This window comes from Oryx dammah, unplaced genomic scaffold, assembly GCF_014754425.2.
Source record: "Oryx dammah isolate SB20612 unplaced genomic scaffold, SCBI_Odam_1.1 HiC_scaffold_10, whole genome shotgun sequence".
In the NCBI taxonomy this organism is placed as follows: Eukaryota; Metazoa; Chordata; class Mammalia; order Artiodactyla; family Bovidae; genus Oryx; species Oryx dammah.
The window spans coordinates 19,241,552-19,266,272 of record NW_024070194.1 but is presented as its reverse complement, the minus strand read 5'-3'; the positions used below and the strand labels follow the sequence as shown (position 1 = coordinate 19,266,272).

Sequence of the window (24,721 nt, the reverse complement as noted above, 5' to 3'; positions counted from 1 at the left end):
CACTCACACCCTTTCCTCATTAGGCAGGATTGGTCCCCGCACTGGGGCTACTCTCACACACCACCCCACACCCCAGGGAAATTCATGTGCGAATCTCCCGCCAAATGCACTCCAGCCAGCATGCACTTCCCTCATCCTGACCCTTCCTCAGATCACGCCTCTCAGCTCGAAACCCGTGTGGGACACACCCCCTCAGATCCCCACGCCGTAGATGACCAGCCAGTAGGGCCCCAACCTCACCACTGCCCCACGCTCCCTCCTCCCAGCAGCCCCGCTCTCCCGCCTTCTCTAAGTACTCTTCAGTGGGTCAATTCCGTCAGAATCGAGCTTGCGGCCAATGCTCCCGCCTTCCATTCAAGGAGGCCAGGAGCGCACAGGCGGGACCTGACCGCCTACTCGAGCCGGTGGCCTCACCTCTCTTCCAAGAGCTCAGTGGGGACACCACCTCCACACGCTCCGAGATGAACTCGGCCAGACTGGAGCGGAACAAGGCCGCCCGCACGGTCACGGCCACCACCAGCAGCAGGGCCAAGGGAGCCGCCATGATAGCTGGGGCGGGCGCGCAGGCGGGGAGGGAAAGGCGAGTCGGAAGAGCCTGGACGGGCGTACCGCCTCCTGTAGTTCAGCGGACCGGCGCACCTCGCTACTATCGCCGGAGCGGCCAGGCTGGGGACTACCACTCCCAGGAGGCCGTGCGGCGAAATGGGGGCGGGACGACGGCAAGCAGGGCGTTTCAACCTCGCCTCAAAGGGTTGGGCGACGTCTCTGACGGTAGTAGGTGAACTGTAAATCGCCCAGAGAACGAAATGCTCCTGAAAGAAGACAGGTGAAGGCAATTGTCGTCCTAGGATTGTGAACGAGATTTAAAAGACGTTTGTTTCACTCATGTCTATGTTTTTAATGCTTAAAATTTTCTTTTTTATGTTTTTCAGTCAGTTCAGTCGCTCAGTCGTGTCGGACTCTGCGACACCATGGACTGCAGCAAGCCAGACCTCCCTGACCATCACCAACTCCTGGAGTGTACTCAAATTCATGTCCATTGAGTCGGTGATGCCATCTCATCCTCTGTCGTCCGCTTCTCCTCCCGCCTTCAGTCTTTCCCAGCATCAGGGTCTTTTCCAATGTTCTTCACATCAGGTAGCCAAGCTTCAGCATCAGTCCTTCCAATGATTATTCAGGACTGATTTCCTATAGAATGGACTGGTTGGATATTCTTGCAGTCCAAGGAACTCTCAAGAGTCTTCCCCAACACCACAATTCAAAAGCATCAACTCTTTGGTGCTCAGCTTTCTTTATAGTCCAACTCTCACATCCATATGTGACTACTGAAAAAACCATAGCTTTGACTAGATGGACCTTTGTTGGCAAAGTAATGTCTCTGCTTTTTTTTTTTTGTCTCTGCTTTTTAATATGCTGTCTAGGTTGGTCATAACATTTCTTCCAAGGAGCAATCATCTTAATTTCATGGCTGCAGTCACCATCTGCAGTGATTCTAGAGCCCCCCAAAATAAAGCCAGTCACTGTTTCCATTGTTTCCCCATCTATTTGCCATGAAGTGATGGGACTGGATGCCATGATCTTAGTTTTCTGAAAGTTAAGTTTTAAGCCAACTTTTTCACTGTCTTTCACTTTCATCAAGAGGCTCTTTAGTTCTTTGCTTTCTGCCATAAGGGTGGTATCATCTGCATATCTGAGGTTATTGATATTTCTCCCAGCACTCTTGATTCCAGTTTGTGCTTCATCCAGCCTGGCATTTCACATGATGTACTCTGCATAGAAGTTAAATAAACAGGGTGGCAATTATACAGCCTTGACGTACTCCTTTCCCTATTTGGAACCAGTCTGTTGTTCCATGTCCAGTTCTAACTGTTGATTCTTGACCTGCATATAGATTTCTCAGTAGGCAGGTAAGGTGGTCTGGTATTCCAATCTCTTGAAGAATTTTCCACAGATTTATGTTTTTAAAGAATATTAAATATGTGTTCATTGATTTATTCTACAGTTTGTTGTTGTTCAGTCCCTAAATCCCCTCCAACTCTGTGACCCCATGGACCGAAGCATGCCTGTCCTTCGCTATCTCTGGGAGTTTGCTCCAACTCATGTCCATTGGGTCCATGATGCCATCCTGCCATCTCCTCCTGCCCTCAGTCTTTCCCAGCATCAGGGTCTTTTCCAGTGAGTCCACTGTTCACATCAGGTAGCCAAAGTATTGGAGCTTAAGCTTCATCATCAATCCTTCCAATAAATATTCAGGGTTGACTTCCTTTAGGATGAACTAGTTTGATCTCCTTGCACTCCAAGGGACTCTCAAGAGTCTTCTCCAGCACCACCGTTAGAAGGCATTAATTCTTCGGTACTCAACCTTTTTTATTGTCCAGATCTCTCACCCCTACGTGACTACTGGAAAACCATGGCTTTGACTTCACGAGCCTTAGATGTCAGAGTGAAGTCTCTGCTTTTTAATACACTAAGTTTGTCATAGCTTTTCTTTCAAGGAGCAAGCGTCTTTTAATTTGATGTCTGCATTCACCATCCACAGTGATTTTGAACCCCAAGAAAACAAAATCTATTGTTATTTCCCCTTTTCCCACATCTATTTGCCATTAAGTGATGGGTCCAGATGCCATGATCTTAGTTTTCTGAATGCTGAGTTTAAACCAGCTTTTTCACTCTTCTCTTTCACCCGCATCAAGAGGCTCTTTAGTTCTTCTTCACTTTCTGGCATTAGAGTGGTGTCATTCTGCATACCTGAGGTTGTTGGTATCTCTCCCAGCAATTTTGATTCCAGCTTGTGATTCATCCAGCTCAGCATTTCATATGATGTATTCTGCATATAAGTTAGAGAAGCAGGATAGCGATATACAGCCTTGACATATTGCTTTCTCAATTTTGAACCAGTCTGTTGTTCCATGTCCAGTTTTGATTGTTGCTTCTTTACCTGCATACAGGTTATCAGGAGACAAGTAAGGTGATCTGGTATTCCCATTCCTTTAAGAATTTTCCACGTGCATGCTAATTCGCTTCAGTCATGTCCGACTCTTTGCAGACATGTCCACTGGACATATGGACTGCCCATTCTCCAATGGACTGTCCATTCTCCAGACAGGAATATTGCCAGAATTCTCCAGGCCTGAATACTAGAGTAGATTGCCATTTCCTCCTCCAGGGGATCTTCCCGACCCAAGGATCGAACCCAGATCTGTTATGTCTCCTGCATTGGCAGGTGGGGTGGGGGGGTTTACCACTAACACCACCTGGGAAGTTTGTAATCCACAGTTGAAGGCTTTAGTGTAATCAAAGAAGCAGAAGTAGATGTTTTTCTGGAATTCTCTTGCTTTCTCTATGATCTAACGTATGTTGGCAATTTGATCTCTCATTCCTCTGCCTTTTCTAAATCCACCTTGTACATCTGGAAGTTCTCAGTTCACATACTGCTGAAGCCTAGCTTGAAGTATTTTGATCACTACCTTGCTAGTTTGTGAAATGAGCATAATTGTATGATAGTTTGAACGTTCTTTGGCGTTGCCTTTCTTTGGGATTGGAATGAAAACACCTTTTCCAGTCCTGTGGCCACTGCTGAGTTTTCCAAATTTGCTGAAATAGTGAGTGCAGCACTTTAACAGCATCGTCCTTTAGGATTTTTAAATAGCTTAGCTATATGACCCATCAATTCAACCCCTAGCTATATGTCCAAGAGAAATGAAACGTATGTCCACAAAGAAACTTGTGCACAAATGTTCATAGTTTATTCATAGCTATTACATAGAATAGCCCCAAAGTGGAAACAATTATCAACCCTGAATATTTTGTTTTCCTGTGGATAGAAAAACAAGATGTGCTATATCTATACAATGGACTATAATTGAGAAAATAATAATAATGAAGTACCGATACATGCTACAATATGAATGAAACTTAAAAACATTATGCTAGGGACTTCCCTGGTGGTCCAGTGGCTGACTTTGTGCTCCCAAAACAGGGGGCCCAGTCAGGGAACTAGAACTGACAAGCCAAAACTAAAGATCCCCTATGCTGCAACTAACCTGAGTGCCCCAGCTAACTGCAGCCAAATACATAAACTAATATAAAAAAAAGCCAGCCAAGTTCCTCTGTCCAAGGGACTTTCCAGGTGAGAATACTGGAGTAGGTTGCCATTCCCTTCTCCAGGGGATCTTCCCAACTCAGGGATCAAATTTGTGTCTCCTGCTTGGCAGGTAGATTCTTTTTTCCACCAAGCTACATGGTAGTTAAACAAATACATACACACACACATACAGTACAGTTCCTGTAATTTCCCAATCACCACACATGGATGAGGAAACTGAGACAAAAAGAGATTTAGTTTGTTTGGGGTCACACAGCTAATAAGTGGCAGAACCATGATTCATTAGATTGGGTTGTATTGTTGCTGTAGCTGAGAAGGAAGGGTAGAGAATTGAAAGGAGGGAAATAATAAAGGAACAAACAAGGTGATATCTTTCCTGAGATCCTAGATGATGTGTGGGTTGCCTAGAGAAGAAGGAACTGGGGCTCTGAGTCATCAGCCTTAAGCCATATACCCAGGTAGCTTTTTCTTTAGCACTTATTAAATACTCACCATTGCCAGATCCTGCACTAGATTATGGAAGTACAATCTATCAGGTCCATATTTTTTTGTACTCCCAATAGCAGACTGACTCTGGCCATCTTTAACCTAAAGGAAATTAACTAGGAGGCTGTGAGAGAGCTCAACAGGATCAAAAAGAAGCCTAAGGAACCAGACTTGGAATATCAGGACTCAAGTAGGCAGCAACACAAAGCCTGGGTAGCTGTCAAGACTACCAGGTACCACCACTGAAATGAGTGAACTTCAACCCGTTTTTAATGACCTTGCATTGTGCCATTCAAGAGTCACAATTCTGGGACCTCCCCAGTAAGAATCTGCCTTCTAATGCAGGAGACTTGGGTTCAATCCCTGGCTTGGGAGCTAAGATCCCACATGCTACAGCTACTGAGCCTGAGAGCCTCAATGAAGAACCAATGTAACAAAGACCCAGCACAGCCGAAAAAAAAAAAAAAAAAGAAGGCCAAAGTTCTTGGACAGAGCATGGGATTAACTGAGATTAGGTCCTGTACCTACCTCTTGGCTGTGTGTAGGGCAGCAAGAAAAAAGAATCTGTGAGAATACAGATCATGAATTGATTGTATTTGCCTTAGGACAGTACATCCTGAAGGCAATTCAGTGAAATCTTTTGGGTGAAGGTAAAAGATGATTGCTGACAAAGGTATGTATACTCAAAGCTATGGTTTTTCCTGTAGTCATGTGCAGATGTGAGAGTTGGACCATAAAGAAGGCTGAGCACTGAAGAATTTATTCTTTTGAACTGTGGTGCTGAAGAAGACTCTTGAGAGTCCCTTGGACAGCAAGGAAATCAAACCAGTCTATCCCAATGGAAAACAACCCTGAATATTCATTGGAAGGACTGATGCTGAAACTAAAGCTCCAATACTTTGGCCACCTGATGCAAAGAGCTGATTCATTGGAAAAGACCCTGACGCTGGGAAAGATTGAGGGCAGGAGAAGGGGGCAACAGAGCATGAGATAGTTGGATGGCATCACTGACTCAATGGACATGAGTTTGGGCAAACTGTGGGAAATAGTGAAGGTCAGGATATGCTGCAGTCCATGGGGTCACAAAGAGTCGGACACAACTCCTCACTGTCCACTGCCACCTCCCAGAGTTTACTCAAACTCATGTCCATTGGTTGATGTCATCCAACCATCTTATCCTCTGTCATCCCCTTCTCCTCCTGCCTTCAATCTTTCCCAGCATCAGAGTCTTTTCCAGTGAGTCAGTTCTTCGAATCAGGTGGCCTAAGTATTGGAGTTTCAGCTTCAGCATCAGTCCTTCCAATGAATATTCAGGACCAATTTCCTTTAGGATGGACTGGTTGGATCTCCTTGCTGTCCAAGGGACTCTCAAGAGTCTTCCCAACACCACAGTTCAAAAGCATCAATTCTTCAGCACTCAGCTTGCTTTATAGTCCAGCTCTCACATCCATACGTGACTACTGGAAAAACCATAGCTTTGACTAGATGGACCTTTGTTGGCAAAATAGTGTCTCTGCTTTTTAATATGCTCTCCAGGTTGGTCACAACTTTTCTTCAACAACAACACAAAAGGTGATTGGATGCTGGATAAGGGGGAAAAGGAGCAAATATCCACCTATAAGGGTTTCCCCAGTGGCTCAGCAGTAAAGAATCCACCTGCAATGCAGGAGACTTACAGGAGATTTGGTTTGATCCCTGGGTCAGGAAGATCCCCTGAAGCAAGAAATGGCAACCCACTCCAATGTCCTTGCCTGGGAGGTCCCATGGGACAGAGAAGCCTGGCAGGCTTCAGTCCATGGGGTCACAAAGAGTCAGACATGACCGAGCGATTAACCAACAACAACAAATCCACTAATAATGCTGCTGAGAAACGTAGGCACTGTCTCTCCCATGCTGGAGTTTTTAGTCTAGCAGGAAGTGATACAGAATAAGAGCATTAAGACAAATAAAATAATTCGAGGTTATGATTAGACTAATGAGGGCAACAGATCTGGATCAATGATGATGAATAGCAGAGGACATACTGTAGACTAAACTGGATCGTTAAGGAAAGCCTGTTTGAGGAGGTGATATTTAAGCTGAGATCTAAAAGGATGAGAAGGAGCTCTTGCTGTAAAGAACTCGCTATGGTGAGTTGTGTGTATGGAGAAGAGGGGACTAAGGTTACAATGTGCTTGCAATGAGGGAGGTCAGTGTAGGAGTAAAATGACTGGAGGAATACATAAGAGTCAAATGGCCTTTGTAGGGACTTCCCTGATGGTCCAACGGCTAAGACTCCAAGCTCCCAATTCAGGGGGCCCAGGTTTGATCCCTGATCAGGGAACTAGATCCTGTGTGCCACAACTAAGAGTTCATATGCTCTACTAAAGATCCTTCATGCTGCAACTAAAAGATTCTGTCCCTCATGCACAGTGAAGATCCAAGGTCCTGCAAAATATGTCCATGGGATTAGCCAAATTTAAATATGTCCATGGGATTGTCCAGGCAAGAGTGCTGGAGTGGGGTGCCATTGCCTTCTCCAAAATTTAAATATAAATAAAGATAAATATTTTTTAAATAGCCTTTGTAAAACATAATACTGAATTGGACTTTTCATCTAAGAGCAATGGGAAGTCCACTAAAGAGTTTCAAGGAAAGTTGGAACATGATTACAGTTTAGATTTTTAAAATAATAGCCATCTGGCTACTGAGTGAAGAATGGATGGAAGGAGTGAGGAGTGGCGGCAGGGAGACCAGTGAGGAGGCTGCCCAGTTAACCAGGTGAATGCAGACAGTAGCTTGGCTCAGGAGGGTAGAGAGAAGTGGGTGGATTCAAGAGATATTTTGGAGGTAGCATTGATCAATTGTTTCCCAAATTCCCCTATTTCTTATGCCTGGCACTCAAACCCTGGCTTTTATAAAAGTCTGAGACATTCATTAATAAAAAATTGAGACAGAAACTGAGAGCAAAAAAATCTCAGATTGAGGAGTAGATAAAATCTCTAAATCTTTTACACAACTGAAGCTGAAGGAGGACTTCCCTAATGGTCCAGTGGTTAAGAATCCACCTTCCAATGCAGGGGATGTGGGTTTGATCCCTGGTCAGGAAACTAAGATCCCACATGCCAAGGGGCAGCTATGCCTGTGTGTGGCAACTACTGAGCCCTCTAGCTCTAGAGCATGTGCACTGCAACAGAGAAGTCCACAAGCCACAACAAATAGCCCCTATATATAGATAGAGATAGAGAGAGAGATAGCGACAAGCAAACACAACTGAAAGCTTTTCCCCTCCCTGGCTGCCTGATGAGTAGCTGCCATTATGTGACATGGTAACCAGCCAGGCAAGGAAATTCATGACTCACCAAACTGTTGCACACCGAGTCAGTGGGGATACTGGTCCCAGAAAGCAGGGTTCTCAACATCTGTTTCCTATACTAGCTACCAGCTGCCTCTTGTTCCTGGGCTGGGTCTCTGGTATAGCCCCTTGGGAAATCCATACCTGTTCCCTCCTCAACCCTTGGACCCAAGTATTATAAAGGCCCAAAAGGAACCAGAGATCTGGTCTTACATAGTGCCCTGAGGACAGATTTCTGGTACCTGCTACCTTAAGACCTCTCAATTTCCTTCCTGTCCCCTACCACAAATACCCACCATTGCAAAAGTCATCCTGTTAGGAAGACCGAGTTATAAACTAGGCCTCCAAAGGCTAAAATTGACTCTGCTTCCCCCAGCCTCTTCTCTCTGAACCTTTATCCTCCTTAAAGGAGCCATCCCTCCCCCAATTATGCATCCAGACCCTGCATGCCCTTCCCCCAAGTACACACTGCTGCTCTGGGAAAGAAGATGGGTATAGCGGGCTTTGTTTACTGCTTTCTAGAATCCATTCTTCCTTTCCCTTTTCCAAACAGGACCCTGAATTTTCAGCCATGTGATCTGAGTAAGATTGACCTCACCCCCCATTTTCAGGAATGGGCCCTAAATGGCTTTAACTGACCAATACATCCTACATCCTTAGCCACAGTAATTGGTGCAGGCATGAGTACATGACCCAAGTCAGGTCAATCAGAGTCAACAAGACTCAGTTCTGGAATCTTGCATTGAGTCATTTGGGCAATGGCTTTTTCTTTTCTGCTAAGTTTGAGCTTGGAAGCACCCAGACCCAGGAGCAGCTGGTAGCTTAAGATAAAATAAGATAAGGCCACAACTAAGGCCTGACTGATTCTACTGGTCAAGATACAATGAACCAGTTTTCAGTTGAATCAGTTTATTACGTACATAGTCAGCAAGAAGAATAAGCCAGGTTTCCATGACCCTTGCTCTACACACCAAAAAGGATGACACTGAAACAAAAGAGGCTGAACAACTGCAACATGAGTGTAGGGCACCCTATTGCTGAAAAGCCAATTCTGGAGCAGTATTATATTCTGCAACACCATTCTGAGTAGAGTAGGGAAGAAAGTCCTACAGCTCATCAGAACCTGGGAAGCAATAAGAAAACTGTCTCAGGGCAGCCTCCCATGGGAGACAGGGAGGCAAGTGGAAGATGCTCTCATTACCTTACAAGCCTTCCACTCTCTCATGTTCTGGAAGGATCACTAGCCATTCTGCCAAGACTTAGATAAGCTGCTCAAATTTTTGCCAGTGTGCCCTATATGAATGAATGTACGCAGGGTAACCGTGGTGTCCTGGCAGGACCTTCCCCAATAGTATCACATGGGGAAGGAGAGGGCCTTCAAGAATTAAGCTAATTCCTAGGAAGTGCTTTGGAAAAATTAGAAAAGACTGGCTCTCAGTTCCATTATTTGAGCCACGGAATCAATCCTTGTCTACAGCAATTTTTTTTTTTAATATGTATTTACTTTTGGCTGCTCTGGGTCTTCATTACTGTGTGGGCTTTCTCTAAGTGCAGCGGACAGGGGCTCTTCCTTGTGGCCTGTGGGTTTCTCATTGTGGTGGCTTATCTTGTTGGGCAGCACGGGCTCTAGGTACATGGGCTTTGGCAGTTGGAGCTAGAAGGCTCCAGAGCAGGCAGGCTCAGTAGTTGTGGTGCATGGATTTAATAGCCCCATGGTATATGGGATCATCCTGGATCAGGGATTGAACCCGTGTCGCCTGCACTGGCAGGCAGATTCTTAACCACTGAGCCACAGGGAAGTCCCTGCAGCAATTATTGATGGACATTTCACCAATTTCCTTTTCTAATTTACTCTAGCTTGAGTTCAGTCGTTAGTCACTTGAAATCAAAACAACAGATAAGTTCTAGATTGGTTCTAGATTTAAGTGTAGAATAGATTTAAGTGTAAAATAGATATAGGTAGGTATAGATATAGATGCTCCTCCTGGTGGCTCAGAGGTCAAAGCGTCTGCCTGCAATGCAGGAGACCTGGGTTCGATCCCTTGGTCGGGAAGATCCCCTGGAGAAGGAAGTGGCAACCCACTCCAGTACTCTTGCCTGGAAAATCCCATGGAGGGAGGAGCCTGGGAGGCTGCCGTCCGTGGGGTTGCAAAGAGTCAGACACGACTGAGCGACTTCACTTCACTTCACTTCTTATCTATATCTATGAAGTGAAGTGAAGAAGTGAATAAGCCTTGATACCTCCCACTTTGCAATCCCTTATATACTTTCAAGCTTTGACCTAAATATCAGTCAAATCTACCTACTCTCTATCTTCACTGCCACCACTCTAACCTAAGCCACTAGCATTTCTCACCTACACATGTAGCTGCTGTTCTCTCTTGACTGGTCACCTGCTGCCACCCTCCATGACATTTATTAACTGAATGAATGAAGGGACAAGTGAATATCACTAACCCCTCACTTAAAATCCTTCACTGGTTTTCTTTTACACTTAAATCTATTCTACACTTAAAGCCATGGGACTTCCCTAATGGTCTAGTGGCTAAGACTGTTCTTCCAATTCAGGGGGCCCGGGTTTGATCCCTGGTCAAAGAACCAGGGTTTCCTTGGTGATTTGAATGGTAAAGAATCTGCCTGCAACTCAAGAGACCTGGATTCAGTCTCTGGATCAGGAAGATCCCTGGAGAAGGAAATGGCAACCCTCTCCAGTATTCTTGCCTGGAAAATTCCATGCACAGAGGAGCCTGGTGGGTTATAGTCCATGCGGTCGCAAAGAGTCAGACCCGACTGAGCAACTAACTTTCTTTTAAGGAACTAGATCCCACATGGCACAACTAAGACCCAGCAAAGCCAAATAAAAATAAATAAATATTAAAAAGAAACCAAAGTCTCCTTGTAAGACTGCTTACAAGGGCCAACATGATCTATCCCCCTACCTACCTCCTTTGCCTCATCCCTCACTTTTCTGCCCTATTTGCATCAGAAAAAATAAACTATCAATGATCATGCCCTTGGTACATTATACTTTGTACATCCCAACAGCATTTGTCCTCGTTTGGCAAAGTTCCACTTATCCGTCAAAGCTTATTCTTAGTCTCCTTCTCTGTGAAGACTTTGATTTCATCAAGGAATCTGTTCTTTCAGTATGCTTCCAAAGCACTTAGCAGCTACCTCTAACCTGCACTCAATGATCACTATCTGATAATTCTGTTATCTGAAGTATGTAGGAGTCTTATTCTTCTGTGCATTTTGTCTACTGAATCTTTTTTTTCCTCAGTGACAACCTGTTTATTGAATTTTGCAGCAGTATGGGGTATCTCCTATTGTATACTAGAACCCCAGGATTCAGAGAGGTGATAAAGTGGCAATGGTTAATTGGACAATCTCGTCTCCCAGAAGAACCTTCCATTCTATCCCTGATTCTGCAGTAGCTGCCAGGTGGATCACGCTGCTGCTGGAACCGTCCTGTTTCATGGCCAAAGACAGAGTATTGGCAGTGGATTGCAGACATTCTTTCTTTGTCATGCCTTCCCAGTAGGTAGCCTCAACATAGCCACAGATATAAGAGCTCCCGGAGTCCCCGATGGTGAGGGCCTACCTTACCATCACACCCTCCATAGGTACTGAGAACACCTGTCCCCCTTCTTGGGAGTCCCAGCCCTCGGTGATGATTCCTGCCATCAGGTCTTTTCGGTATCGGTAACACATCTCCTTAAGGAGGCTGGCCGCCGTGTGTACCAGTGGAGGCTCAGTCAGCTCAACACTGTGCAAACCAAGCTGATAAGCGACTGCATCGGCTTCTGTCTGAGTATCAGCTGCTGAGCCTGAGTGGCAACAGAAAGTACCACCGTGAATAGGGGTCAGCTTGTCAGTCACTCGATTGGTGGTGTATGACTCCGTGGTTGTTCTGAAGTTGGCTTCTAGAATCATGTTCCCATCAAATTGCACGGCCATGATAGGGATCCCTGTGGAGACTTCCTGGTTTTCCCAGTCAGAGGCAATGGCCTTGGGCCCCCAGACTGGTGCTGGCCCCTCTCCCAGAGCAGCTGCTAAGGTGGCTGCCATCTTCCTGCACCAATATTGCTATGTCTACTGAACCTTACTCATGATGGATTGTTTCCTTGTATACTTTAGCAGTTGTTTCCTTGTGGATTATTAGCTGTTTGGAAGGGCTCTATATATAGGAACTCTGTGTAACCTGCAATGATTGGGGGAGGAAGAGGGTCCCTGGAGGAGATCTGGAGAAGATTTGCATTAGTTTCTGCCAGGAATCTGAGAGGTACTTTTGGAGTAGATCTCCTTAAATGTTAATTTCTCAGCCTTGGCGTTTCCTAGATATGCAGGTATGTAAATATGAACCCCACATTCATCACCTCATTTTCATCAAGGACAAGCATGCAATTTCAAATTCTTAAAGATAGTTTCTTTACCCCATCCAAAGACTAGTTTGTTTGGACCTATATCCCTTTTGTCTTCTTGGCTAAGGACATATATTCTTTTTGTCTTCTTTTGTCTTCTGTACTCAGACATTTGCTTGTTTTCCCCTAGTCTGCACTTTCACTGTTGGTACAGCCCTTTAAGTGTCCTAGGTTTATCAAGGATCTCAGTTACAACCCTTAACTTCATGTAAGTCAAAGCCTTCATCTCCCCCAAATGTCTATTAAAACCCAAATGGTTGCAGGTCCATTTGTGCATTTAAAAGGATGTTTATTGTTTTTATCTCCAGCAGTTCCATGTGCTGTGTAGCAGGAAGTTCCAGATATTATCAGAAAAGGAAGTCCAACTCAATAGTTAGTAGACAGAATTGTCACTGTCTGTTTACTTGTCTATTTTCTCCATGAGTATCAAGCCCTGAGAGGGCAGAGACAGGGTCTGACTCATCTCCGGCTTAAGACACCCATCTAAGAGACTTCACACAGAGTAGAAGCTCAGGGCATTTGTTGATACCAAACTTCCGTTCAAACACCCCTATTGATGGGGAGCTCAGTTTCTCCCACTCCCAAAGTAATCTTTCCTTTGGAGAGAGTTGTGTTACCTGGGTGACTATCTGGCTAGTGGGGGACAGCCCTGCCCCCTTTCTGTGTTTATTCTTCCCAACACTTGGCTTACCCATTCAGATTCTGCAGAGTAGGGCTCAGGGTCTGGATGATCCCAGTGATAACCCGTACTTTGAGTTTTGTTCCAGGAGAAAGCACATGGGCAGGTTCAAGAGCAGGTGACGCAGTGGTAAAGAATCTGCCTACCGCTTCAGGAGACGCCAGAGACGTGGGTTCGATCCCTGGGTTAGGAAGATCCCCTGGAGTAGGAAATGGCAACACACTCCAGTATTTTTGCTTGGCAAATTCCATGGTCAGAGGAGCCTGGTGGGCTACAGTCCAAGGGTCACAAAGAGTCGGACACAACTGAGTGAGCACACACAAAGTTCTCATGCACTGTTAGTGGACGTCTAAACTGCCATGACATTTTGGAGGAGCAACTTGACAGCGTCTATTGAAATTTTAAGTATGTATAACTATCAATCTTGCAGTTTACTTCTCTGAATCTATTCTATTCATATTAATACAAGAAGAGTTACTGCAGCATTGTTTGTGGAAGCAAAAATTGAAACCCAACCAAATGTCCATCAATATATGTTCAACTAAATAAACTTTCCACAGCCATAGCAGTGGGAAATTGTAAGATGGTCTTTGTTTTTAATGAGGAAGACCTAAGCATATTGACGTAAGTAGAACTCCAGTGTCATATTACTGAGTGAAAAATGTGAGTCTGCAGGACAGAGTATATCATATGACATACTAACAAAGAAACAAACAAACTCATAAGCAGTATAAATTGGTGCATCCTGAAGGCTATTTGGCAGTTTTTATCAACTTTTAAAATACTATTTAAACTTTTAAAATAACCTCAGCTGACTAATCCCCACTAATAGGCATTCATCTTACAAATAAATAGGCAAAATAATGGATAAAATATTTAATTGCAGCATTGTTTGTAATAAAATATTAGAAACAACTTTTTTTTTCCATAGGGGACTGGATAAATATTGTGCATAAATATAATGGGATACCATGTATATGTGAAAAAGAAGGAGGTTATTTTCCATACTGATTTTAAAAAGTCTGAAAAATATACTATAAATGAAGAAAAACAAGGTGCAGAAGAGTCTTTCTTTGGAAAATACATATACGTATTTACACATTGAGTTTTAAATGCTAGACTATCTCTGGAAGGAATTATAAGAAGCTAGAATTGGTAGTTGCCTTTAGGGGAGTAAAGAGACAATTGGGAACAGAGAAGAGAGGGACACCACTTTTCACTGTTTTCCCTATTGAACCTTTGGAATTTTGATCTCTGTCCCTGTAATTGTCAGCTCATAAAATTTTTTAAAGCATAGTGCTTTTAAAACTAGAAGCAAAACAAGCCCTTTGAAACAATACACTTCCTGTGTGTACATACATGTGTTGTGTAGAAACAAGGAAAACTCCAAATGAGGAGCAGTAGTGGAAGGTCTCTGGGATGGGACGAGGGGCGGTCAAGGGTGCCCCTGACTTTATTTTGTTTTTGTTTTTTATACTTTTTTTAAAATTACAAAGTCTGCTTGTGTTTTATATAATACTTTATATAAATTGTTGCATCATTTAAGATACATTTTAATTCAAAAATTTTGTTATTTTCTGACTTCACCATGTGGCATGTGGGACCCTAGTTTCCTGATTAGGGACAGAACCTGCACCTTCTGCAGTGGAAACATGGAGTCTTAACCACTGGATTACCAGGGAAGTCCTTAAATACATTTTAATTTTTAAAAATAGACTTCAGGATATTTTCCTGGTGGTCTAGTGGCTAGGAATCTGTCTGCCAATGCAAGGGACGCAGGTTTGATCCCTGATAGGGGAACTAAGATCCCACATGCTGTGAGGCAACTAAGCTCACGTACTGGAATGAAGAGACAAATAAATAAATGTTTTTTAAAAATAGACTTCAGGTGGATAGAATGCAACTACCCACACCCCCAGGCAAAGGAATGAGGCTGACCCCCTCCTTTCTGAGAGAAGGATTCACCTCATGCCATTTGTCCCACCTGCCTTCCCTAAGGACACCCTGGCTCAGATTGGGGCACCCAGGTTACACCCAGCGTCATCTAGAGAGCTTCTCCTGTCACCTCTTACCTACATGGCTCCCTGTCTCCAGTGTCTGGGGGTCTCTGGTCTTCAGAGCTGACTGACTGTAGGGTCATATTTTCACAGGGTCTCATTGATGTGAGGTTGAGCAGGGTCAGCCCAGGAAACTTGGGACACCTGGCTCTAGCATCTTACCTCTCTGGTCTCCCCTTCAATGCCCCATCACCCTTCTTCCCACCTCCCAATCTGTGTTTTTCTCAGAACGCTCAGTGGATAGAAGGCGTCTGGAAAATCCATTTAACTATATGGGTAGGGAGTGAGTGCTCCCTTTCTCTTGACTAGTTGCATTTTAGGAGGCATCTAGAGAGGGCAAGGCTTGGGAACTTCCCTGGTGGTCCAATGGTTAAGACTCCAGGCTGCCAATGCAGGGGGCACAAGTTCAATCCCTGGTCAGGGGACTAAGATCCCACATGCCACAAGGCATGGCCAAAAGATTTAAAAAAAAAAAAAAAAGGCAATGCTTAACTGTGAGGGAGGACCAATGGTGGAATTTCTGGCGGTAGTGAGGAAGGGATCCTGAGGCAAAAGGGTTTTGCTGTCACTCTTAGGTCATTTTATAGGTAATGCTGTATAGCATTACCATATAGCACTTAAGAGCTATATGGACTCTGGAGTCAGGCCGATAGGGTTCATATCCATCTGTCATTTGTGTATGCGTGCTAAGTTGCTTTAGTCATGGCTGACACTGTGTGACCCTGTGGACTGCAGCCTGCCAGGCTCTACTGTAGGGGAGAATTTTCTGTCAGACCTCCAGCAGATAACTCAAAGTCTCCATGCCTGAGTTCCAAAACCTGCAAGATGGGACCACAAAAGGATCTTCTTCAAAGGACAGTAGTGAATCTATATTGAGATGTTACATGCAAAACCTTTAGAACATCTCCTGGAACAGAGAAAGCGAGCAAGCAATGTTAGCCATGGTTATTATTACTTGTACAAATGCTTTTTTTTTTTCTTTTTTAAAGGGCACAAATTAAAAAGCTTTGATAGTCCCTCCAAGAAAAATCCAATCTAGCAAGTTAACACAGCTCCTGGATAGACAGTGAAGAGGTATTAGTCACCAGCTTTGTAATCCCATCCAAGTCAGGAGCCGTGGTCATGACACAGTGAACAAAAGTCTAAAGGAAATGATGTTCTGACCAAAATCTGTGACGACTTCATCTCAGAGATGCAAGCCTGTGACCTGGGAGTTATGAATGGCTCCAGTGTTCTTGCTTGGAGAATCCCAGGGATGGAGGAGCCTGGTGGGCTGTCATCTCTGGGGTCGGACAGAGTTGGACACGACTGAAGCGACTTAGCAGCAGCAGCAGCAGCAAACTCAGAGGAGCTGGTGCGAGTTGACTGTGCATGTAGGTCAGTGGTCACATTGTATTTTCTTAACTAAATTGAGTAAATATATTTCAGTGTTGCTTTTTTTTCTTTTAAATCACTTTTTTGAGGTATAATCAATTTTGACAAATATATATACCCTACCATCCCACAATCAAAACAGAACACTTCTACCACTCTAGAAAGCTCCCTCACTCCCCTTTGTAGTCAGTCTATCCGCTCATCCCCAGGAAGCTATGGATCTGCTTCCTGTCCATATGTATTACTTTTGCCTGTTCTAGATATTCTTACAATGGAATCCTATGGCATGTACTCTTTTGCTTCTGGTTTCTTCTGTAAAGCATGATATCTTTTTTAAACATTTATTTTTATTTATTTTTGGCTGTGCTGAGTCTTTGTTGCTGTGCACAGGCTTTCTCTAGTTGCAGCAAGTAGGGGGCTTATCTAGTTGCAGTGTATGGGCTTCTCACTGCGGTGGCTTCTCTTGTTGCAGAGCACAGGCTCTAGGGCATGCAGGCTTCAATAGTGTGGCCCACAGGCTTAGCTGCCTTGTGGCATGTGGGGTCTTCCTGGACCAGGGATCGAACCCATGTCCCCTACATTGGCAGGCAGATTCCAAACCACTGGACCCCCAGGGAAGTCCTACATTTTGAGAGAATAAAGATGAATTAAGTCTGAACTCTAGGAGGAGAGGGTGAAGAGGTTAGACCTGGAGGTAGAAGCCTCAAGTTCCTGTTCTGTCCCTCTTACTCACATATTCTGTTCCCTGGGCTAGTCCTACCCTCTCATCCATACTTCAGTTCCCATATTCGTAAATTTGTGGCACTAGATAATCTCTAAATACCATTCCATGCAATTCTATTACAGGTAGAAGGGTTTTTTCTCCTTTAAGAAGGTACTTTTTTTTTAAGGTTCATGGGTAAGGTCCTGCCCCAGGATCTTAGAGTAGACCCAGTGAATTCCTCTGGCAGAAAGGTAGGGCAAAGTCCTACCAACTAGCAATGAAGAAACAGAAAACCAAATAGCAATGAAGAATAAGCAGGGAGGCCCCAGGAAAGTCTAGGAGTAGATCAACAAGTATTTACACTCTACTCAGCCTCTGGGCTTCCCAGGTGTTGGGCTCAGTGGTAAAGAACCCACCTGCCAATGCAGGAGACACAAGAGATGTGGGGTTCGATCCCTGAGCAGGAGGAAACGGCAACCCACTTCAGTATTCTTCCCTGGGAAATCCCATGGACCGAGGAGGCTGGTAGGCTACAGTTCAGAGCGTCGTAGGGTGTCAGTCATGACTGAGTGACTGAGCACGTGCACAGAGCCTCTGTCTCTGGCTTTTCTGCCCACAACTCCTGGCAGGAGACTCTTGGCTGGAATCAAGAGTCCTGGAGGATTTTTAAGACACAGGAAGAGTTCTGAGGACTTCAGAGAGCAGGCCATGGTGAAGGGCCAAAGCTACCACACTGGGTCCCAACAACAGGGTGGGCAGAACCGAGGGAAAAGGCAGTAGGAAGAGCTTGATCCAGAGGATGGATCAGAATCTGTCAAAAAACATCACTGAGTCCAAAAGCTCCCAGTATCCAAATAAATCCGAGGCTTCCAGTGGCTCAGGCTTAGCACCTTTAACACCATGTTCAAGAACTGCAGTATGAAGGGCAAATTGTTGCAAACAAATGAAAGGTTTAAATATAAGGGACTATCTGAATAAACTTCAATCCATCCTTAATGTGAGACAATGAAATACTATGGTGGCTGTTAACAAAGAATTAGGCAGCTCTGTATATACTGCTAGGGACTGTTCTCCAATGTGTATTGTTAAATTTTAAAAAAAGCAAATTTCAGAAAAGTGTGCATAGTACGCTGTCATTTGTGTTCAAAACAGGGGGATCATACCTACATATGCATGCTTGTACATGCAGAGATTATTTCTGACAATTCACACAAGACGCTGGTAACAGCAGTCCCCCCTAGGGACTAGAAGTTGATTGGAAGGTCCCAAAGGCAAAAAATGGGAGGGAAACCTTTACCCTTTGTTCTCTGGGATTTCAAATCATGTCCATTTTAACCTATTCAAAAATGGATAAAAATGTAGTAAATCCAAGAACAATAGTCCAGCTCCCAAGGGCAATTTAAAAATGACTCTCATATTTATCTGTAACTCTCGAGAGACATCAAAGGGTCTCCACCCCTTGTCAACACTGTTTAAAATCTCCTTTGTTCTCACCAGTCCTCCCAAGCCCCACTGCTGCCTCTCAGTGTTGCTCACTTACCAAATCTGTCATTTCCCATCAGAAACTGTCCCCCTAGGCCCTTTTCCACAAGTCTTGCTTTTTTCTTTCCTTCCTTCTTTCTTGTCACTTCTCTGTTCTGTTTCTGTCTCCCTGTTATCCCAGTTCTCTACCTAAAAAGCCTGGAAAGTGGTCAGACAAGACAAAACTCTCCTTAGAAAGCAACAGGCAGGGAAAAAGTGAGCAGGCAAAGGAATTCCCTGTGTGTGTGCCAAGTGGCTTTAGTCGTGTCCGACTCTTTGCAACCCTATGGACTGTAACCTGCCAGGCTCCCCTGTCCAAGGGATTCTTCAGGCAAGCATACTGAACTGGGTTGCCATGCCCTCCTCCAGAGGAATCTTTTCAACCCAGGGATCGAACCCATGTCTCCTACACCTCCTGCATTACAGGTGGATTCTTTACCATGGAGCCACTGGGGAAGCCCCAAAGGAATTCCCTGTCATGCCCCTATTGTGCAGACAGAGAAACAGAGGACCATTGAAGATCAGAGAATCACCTAAAGCAAGTCAGAAGCAGAGCCAAGACAGGGGTGTAGGGCTCCTGATATACATGTATATTTTTAGTATTTATTTATTTGGCAGTGCCATATCTTAAGTTGCAGCATGCAGGATCTTCTATCTTCCTTGAGGCATGCAGGATCTTTTGTTGCAGCATGTGGGATCTAATTCCCTGACCAAGGATCAAACCTGAGCCCCCTGCATTGAGAGCATAGAGTCTTAACCACTGGAAGACCAGGGAAATCCTAGAGGGCTCCTGATTTGAATCATATTCCTGGCCTTTCAACCCCAAGGTCAACTTCTACTCATCCTTCAAAGCCCATCTCAGATGTCCTCTTTTCCAGGAAGGCTTCCATGGATCCTTTCCTGCCCGCTCCCCCCCCCCCCCGCCCAGATTCCCCTAGTTCCTTGTTCTAATCACTATCCTAGCCTCTTGGGCTTCCCTTGTGGCTTAGCTGGTAAAGAATCCCCATGTAATGTGGGAGACCTGGGTTCAATTCCTGGGTTGGGAAGATCCCCTGGAGAAGGGAAAGGCTACCCACTCCAGTATTCTGGCCTGGAGAATTTCATGGACTGTATAGTCCATGGGGTAGCAAAGGGTCGGGCATGAGTGAATGACTTTCACAGCCCTTATCTCCCTGCATTTTAAAGTCTTTGATTATATTTCTGTTTACACTGAAGGGGCTTTCCAGGTGGCACAAGTGGTAGAGGACCTGCCTGCAAATGCAGGAGACATAAGATACATGGATTCAATCTCTGGGTTGAGAAGATCCCCTGGAGAAGGGCATGGATCTTCTCACAAGACTTTCAGGATCAAGTGATTTGAAGCCAAGAAACAAAAGCAGAATTGTCCCATTCCTCAATGGATTTGAATGAAAACTGATAATAAAATCAGGTACAACTCCAAGAGAAGACACTGAAGAAGAACCAAGCTGGGTCTATAAGAAGCCTCCTATATAAAGTGGCACACATGCTGTGTGTTAAGATCACTTGTATATTAACCAACCAAGTCTCAGTGACAACATCACTACTGTCTGAACAGCTTACGGGGGAGATGGAATGCTTGTAGACTTGGGACCTATGGGAACAGTATCTTACAGTGAGTTACACGAATGTATGCATCTGTCAAAATTTATTGAACCCTACATTTATGACTTGTGCACTGCACTGTAATTTAATCTCCAAAACAAGGCAAAATGATCTTGTAAAACAAACAAACAAAAAAAGAGAATGAAGTGTGGACAAATTAAGGGGAAAAAAAAAGAAGGGCATGGGAACCCACTTCAGTATTCTTGCCTGGAAAATGCTATGGATAAAGGAGCCTGGTGGGCTTCAGCCCATAGGGTAGCAAAGAGGCGGACACGACTGATGCAACTTAGCATGTTACACTGAAAGAGATTCTCCAGTATAGAAAAGGTTAGATATCTCCTGGAAAGAAACTAGGTATTCCTGAGTATGTGGTGAATTCAAAGTGTACAGTGCTCTAAGAGACAGGCAGACAATGTGTTTGTTTTGGAGGGTCTGAGGAGTGAGAGGTTAATTCTTTTCAAAGACAGCTTGGAGAACTTATTGGAGGAAGTTTCTTTTGGCTGAGATATATACCCTGGATTTGCATCCCACATATGCAAATTACTCGATTTAACTATATGACTTCAGCAAAAGAAAATATTTGCAATAAGACAAAATGTACTAGAGTAAGATGAATAACTCAAGCTGCTTCTTAATTTTCATGCAAAAAACTTTTCAACATACTCACAAGGCTGAAATCAAGCCCGTGTTCTCATCTGGAGACCCAAATAGGGAAAGTTTGGCCCTAGGCTCCCTCATGTTATGGGCAGAATTCATTTTCTTGCTGCCATACAACTAAGACTTCCGTTTTCTTAGTCTCTTGGGCAGGGACCACTCTCAGTTTCCAGAAGTCCCTCTTGGGTCCTTGCCATGTGGTCATCTTCACAACACAGCAGTTTGCTCCTTCAAGGCCAACATAGGAGGGTCTGCTGCTCAGGAAAATGATTTTTTAAAAAATACTGTACATTGTTTCACACACAGTCTTTATAGTTGTATGTTATTTATTATCGAACATATAAGCACATAGAATACGGAGCCAGCCATTTTGCAGATGAGAAAACTGAGGCCCAGACAAAGAAAGTGACTTGGACAATGAACCTAGGACAGAACCAGGATTGAAATCTGGATTTACTGACAATCAGGCCAAGGTTTTTTTCATGGTGTACAAACACACACACACACACGCGCGAACACACACCACAGTTCAGTTCAGTTCAGTTGCTCAGTTGTGTCCGACTCTTTGCGACCCCATGAATCGCAGCACGCCAGGCCTCCTTGCCCATCACCAGCTCCCAGAGTTCACTCAGATTCACGTCCATCGAGTCAGTGATGCCATCCAGCTATCTCATCCTCTGTCGTCCCCTTCTCCTCCTGCCCCCAATCCCTCCCAGCATCAAAGTCTTTTCCAATGAGTCAACTCTTCGCATGAGGTGGCCAAAGTATTGGAGTTTCAGCTTTAGCATCATTCCTTCCAAAGAAATCCCAGGGTTGATCTCCTTCAGAATGGCAGTTACCCCCAGTTCAAACATCTCTTGGTTGAACAACAAAGTTTTTTGAGTATAGGTTCTAAGGAAGTGCCCCTTGGTTAAGGTATAGTTCAGTCTTTTGGGGGAATATGGGGATTATGTTTGCCTCAGCTGGCTTTACCAATTAAATTTCTTTCCCTATCTCAGTTTTTTCACCAGTAAAATGAGAAGAATAAATTTTATCTGTATTAGGTTGTGGAGATTAAAGGAGTTATCAACACAGGTAAAGATGTAGAATGGGCTTTCCAGGTGGTGCTAGTGGTAAAGAACCCACTTGCCAATGCAGGGGACATAAGGGACATGGATTCCATCTCGGGGTCGGGCAGATCCCCTGTACGAGGGCATGGCAACCCACTCCAATATGCTTGCCTGGAGAATCCCATGGACAGAGGAGGCTGGAAGGTTACAGTCCATAGGGTCGCAAATAGACACAACTGAAGCAACTTAGCACACACATAAGCAAGGATTTAGAATAATACCTGGCACATAGAAGTCCTAAGAGTGTCGTCATTAATATGGTTTGTTTAACTCTGTAAATCTAGGGCTAGTTCGGGGTGGGGGGTTGTGTGTCTAGAGTGATCAGGACCTGCTGGTTTCATCAGATTCCAAACTGCCCACCAGGCTCTTGCTCTCTATTTCAGAGGGGAAGAGAAGAGAGGGCAGTGGTGAGTTAGTTCTCCAGTGGGCTCATAATTTTGAGTACATGCAAGATCCCATGAGGGATACACCCAGGCTGACACATCTCTGCCCTTTGAAGTGGAGGAACCCCACGCCATTAGGGAGCCCCCAGAGTTCACTAAAGGGAAGCCCAAGGCTCAGATAGAAGAGAGGCCTCTTGACCTCCAACCCTGGAGCCTGAAAAACTGGGCTAGTTTTGGGACTTCCCTGGTGGTCCAGGGGTTAAGACTCTGTGCTTCCAATGCAGGGGACATGAGTTTGATCTCTGGTTGGGAAACTAAGATCCCATGTGCCCTGCAGCCAAAAGAGAAATATTCGGCAGGTGCTGACATCTGGGCAAGGATTAGAAGGGCATGAACATCTGTTAACTCGGCAAATGTGAGCTCATGTGCACGTGTATGTTTGTACATGGATGTCTTCATGTATACACATAGATGCCCGTGTGTATGTGTGTGTACAGGAGTGGCACCTTATGTCTGATTGGAAATGAGATTCCAGGATTACCTTCAGCATGATGCCCAGGCCAGGCCAGAATCCCAGAATACTAAGCCCACTCCAGCGCCAACCAAGGTCAGTAGATGACTCTGTTGCTTTATAATTCTAAACAAGTAACTTAATCTCTGTGTTTCAGGGTGCCTTAGTTTCTCTACCTATAAAATGAAAATTTGGGGATGAGCTGAGCTCTGAGGTCTTCTCCAGCCCTAACAGTAAATCTCTGCAGTAGAGAGGGATAGGTCCCAGGGGTTTCAGGAGGGGATTCTGCTAGGCTCAGCCACTCCACTTTCATGATACCTTTGACTCATGAGAAATGTAAGGCTGAGATCTGGCCTATCTGTCTGTACACGGGGTTTATAAGATTGGGAACAGAATCCAGGCCATTTAGGGGACCAGAGTGTATGACGAGAAATCCTTTCCCTGGGCTTGCGGGGACCATAATCCTGTGCCCAATAGAATACTTCCTGTACCAGGGTTAAAGGTCCAGGTATAGGAGTCTTCTCATACCAATTATTTCTCTTGAGCTAAGCCTTTAAATTTTTTAATTGAAATATATTTTTTACAATGTTGTGTTAATTTCAGGTATATAGCAAAGTTATTCAAATATATACATCTATATTCTTTTTTTACATTCTCTCCTATTATAAGTTTTTACAAGATGTTGAGTATAGTTCCCTGTGCTATACAGTAGGTCCTTGTTGGTTGTCTTATATATAGTAGCGTGTATATTTTAATTCCAAATTCCTAATCTATCCCCCGTTCTCCAACCTTTAACTGTTGAACCTTTGGTTGTGTCTACTCTATGCCAGGCCCAGCACAGGCTGAGTGAAGTATATAGACAAAGATCCTGCCCTTGGGAGGCCCACAGTCTACTTGGGAAAACACATATACACAATTAGTCATCATCACTTACTGTTTATTGAACAAATAAATGATTATACCGTCCATCAAGGTAGTTCTGGACACCTGGGTGGGGACAGGAAATCTGACCTAGAGGAAGAAGGAGTGAGTAGAATCTTGAGGACAGAAAAACTCTGAATTCAGAAAAGCCTGAACAGGGAATTCCAGGAGAAAGCTTGAGCAAAAGTACGGGTGTGGGAGAATGAAGAGACAATAGGAGTCTGAGCATAGCACAAGGTGGATGTAAGTGAGGAAGAGAAATAAAGTGAGAGCACTGGGGCTGGATCATGGAAGGTACAAATGCCATATTAAGGGGTGTGGTACTGTGGGAGCCACAGGAGGTTTTAGCGCAGGCTAATGATGTGACAAGAGAGGCGTATTAGGGATTAATCACTTTAAGTCAGCAAAAGGTGAAGAGAGGCTATGAGGTTAGCAGGAAGCAGATGTGATGGGCAGAGGCTCAGGGTTGCAAAGAAAGGATGGTTTGGGGATACCACTCCAAGGGCCAAAACACTGCTCCCTCACTCCTACCCCTCTTCCCCAAGCCGCTGGGTATTGTTTCCCGGTTCCTTCTCCTAGTTGCTAGGATTGAGGAGTCCCTCTGGGGTTTCAGATTAGGCCGGGACAGGATTTTATCAGCAGAGCAGAAGCTCTGGCCTAGTTCCTCTCCCCCCCAACCCCCCTTCCCAGTGAGACAGATGGGCAGTGCTCAGATTCATCCCCACCAGCCCTGCTCTACTGAGAGAGGACGCACAACCTCTGGAGATGCTGAGGATGTGTACTTGTGGTCTTTCCAGCCTCTTCTCAGGCCACTGGGAATGATGGGGGCCTAGAATATGG

The 24,721-nt window shown here is 44.6% G+C and overlaps 1 protein-coding gene and 2 pseudogenes across 2 annotated transcripts in view; 1 reads left to right on the top strand and 2 right to left on the bottom strand.

The window, feature by feature from the left end:
* The window catches only part of PIGU (phosphatidylinositol glycan anchor biosynthesis class U), a 94,261-nt gene extending 93,666 nt beyond the window's left edge, over positions 1-595 (bottom strand). Inside the window, exon 1 of one of the 2 annotated variants that reach the window (XM_040247492.1) lies at positions 415-595. In XM_040247492.1, the coding sequence (XP_040103426.1) occupies positions 415-544 (130 nt within the window). In that variant the 5' untranslated portion in view covers positions 545-595. The remainder of the gene's footprint in view (positions 1-414) is intronic. The other variant, XM_040247493.1, reaches the window with a different exon arrangement.
* Positions 596-11,273: 10,678 nt separating this feature from the next.
* Positions 11,274-11,993, bottom strand: LOC120868687 (annotated as a pseudogene).
* Positions 11,994-17,867: 5,874 nt separating this feature from the next.
* LOC120869443 lies at positions 17,868-20,158 on the top strand (annotated as a pseudogene).
* The last annotated feature ends 4,563 nt before the right edge of the window (positions 20,159-24,721 follow it).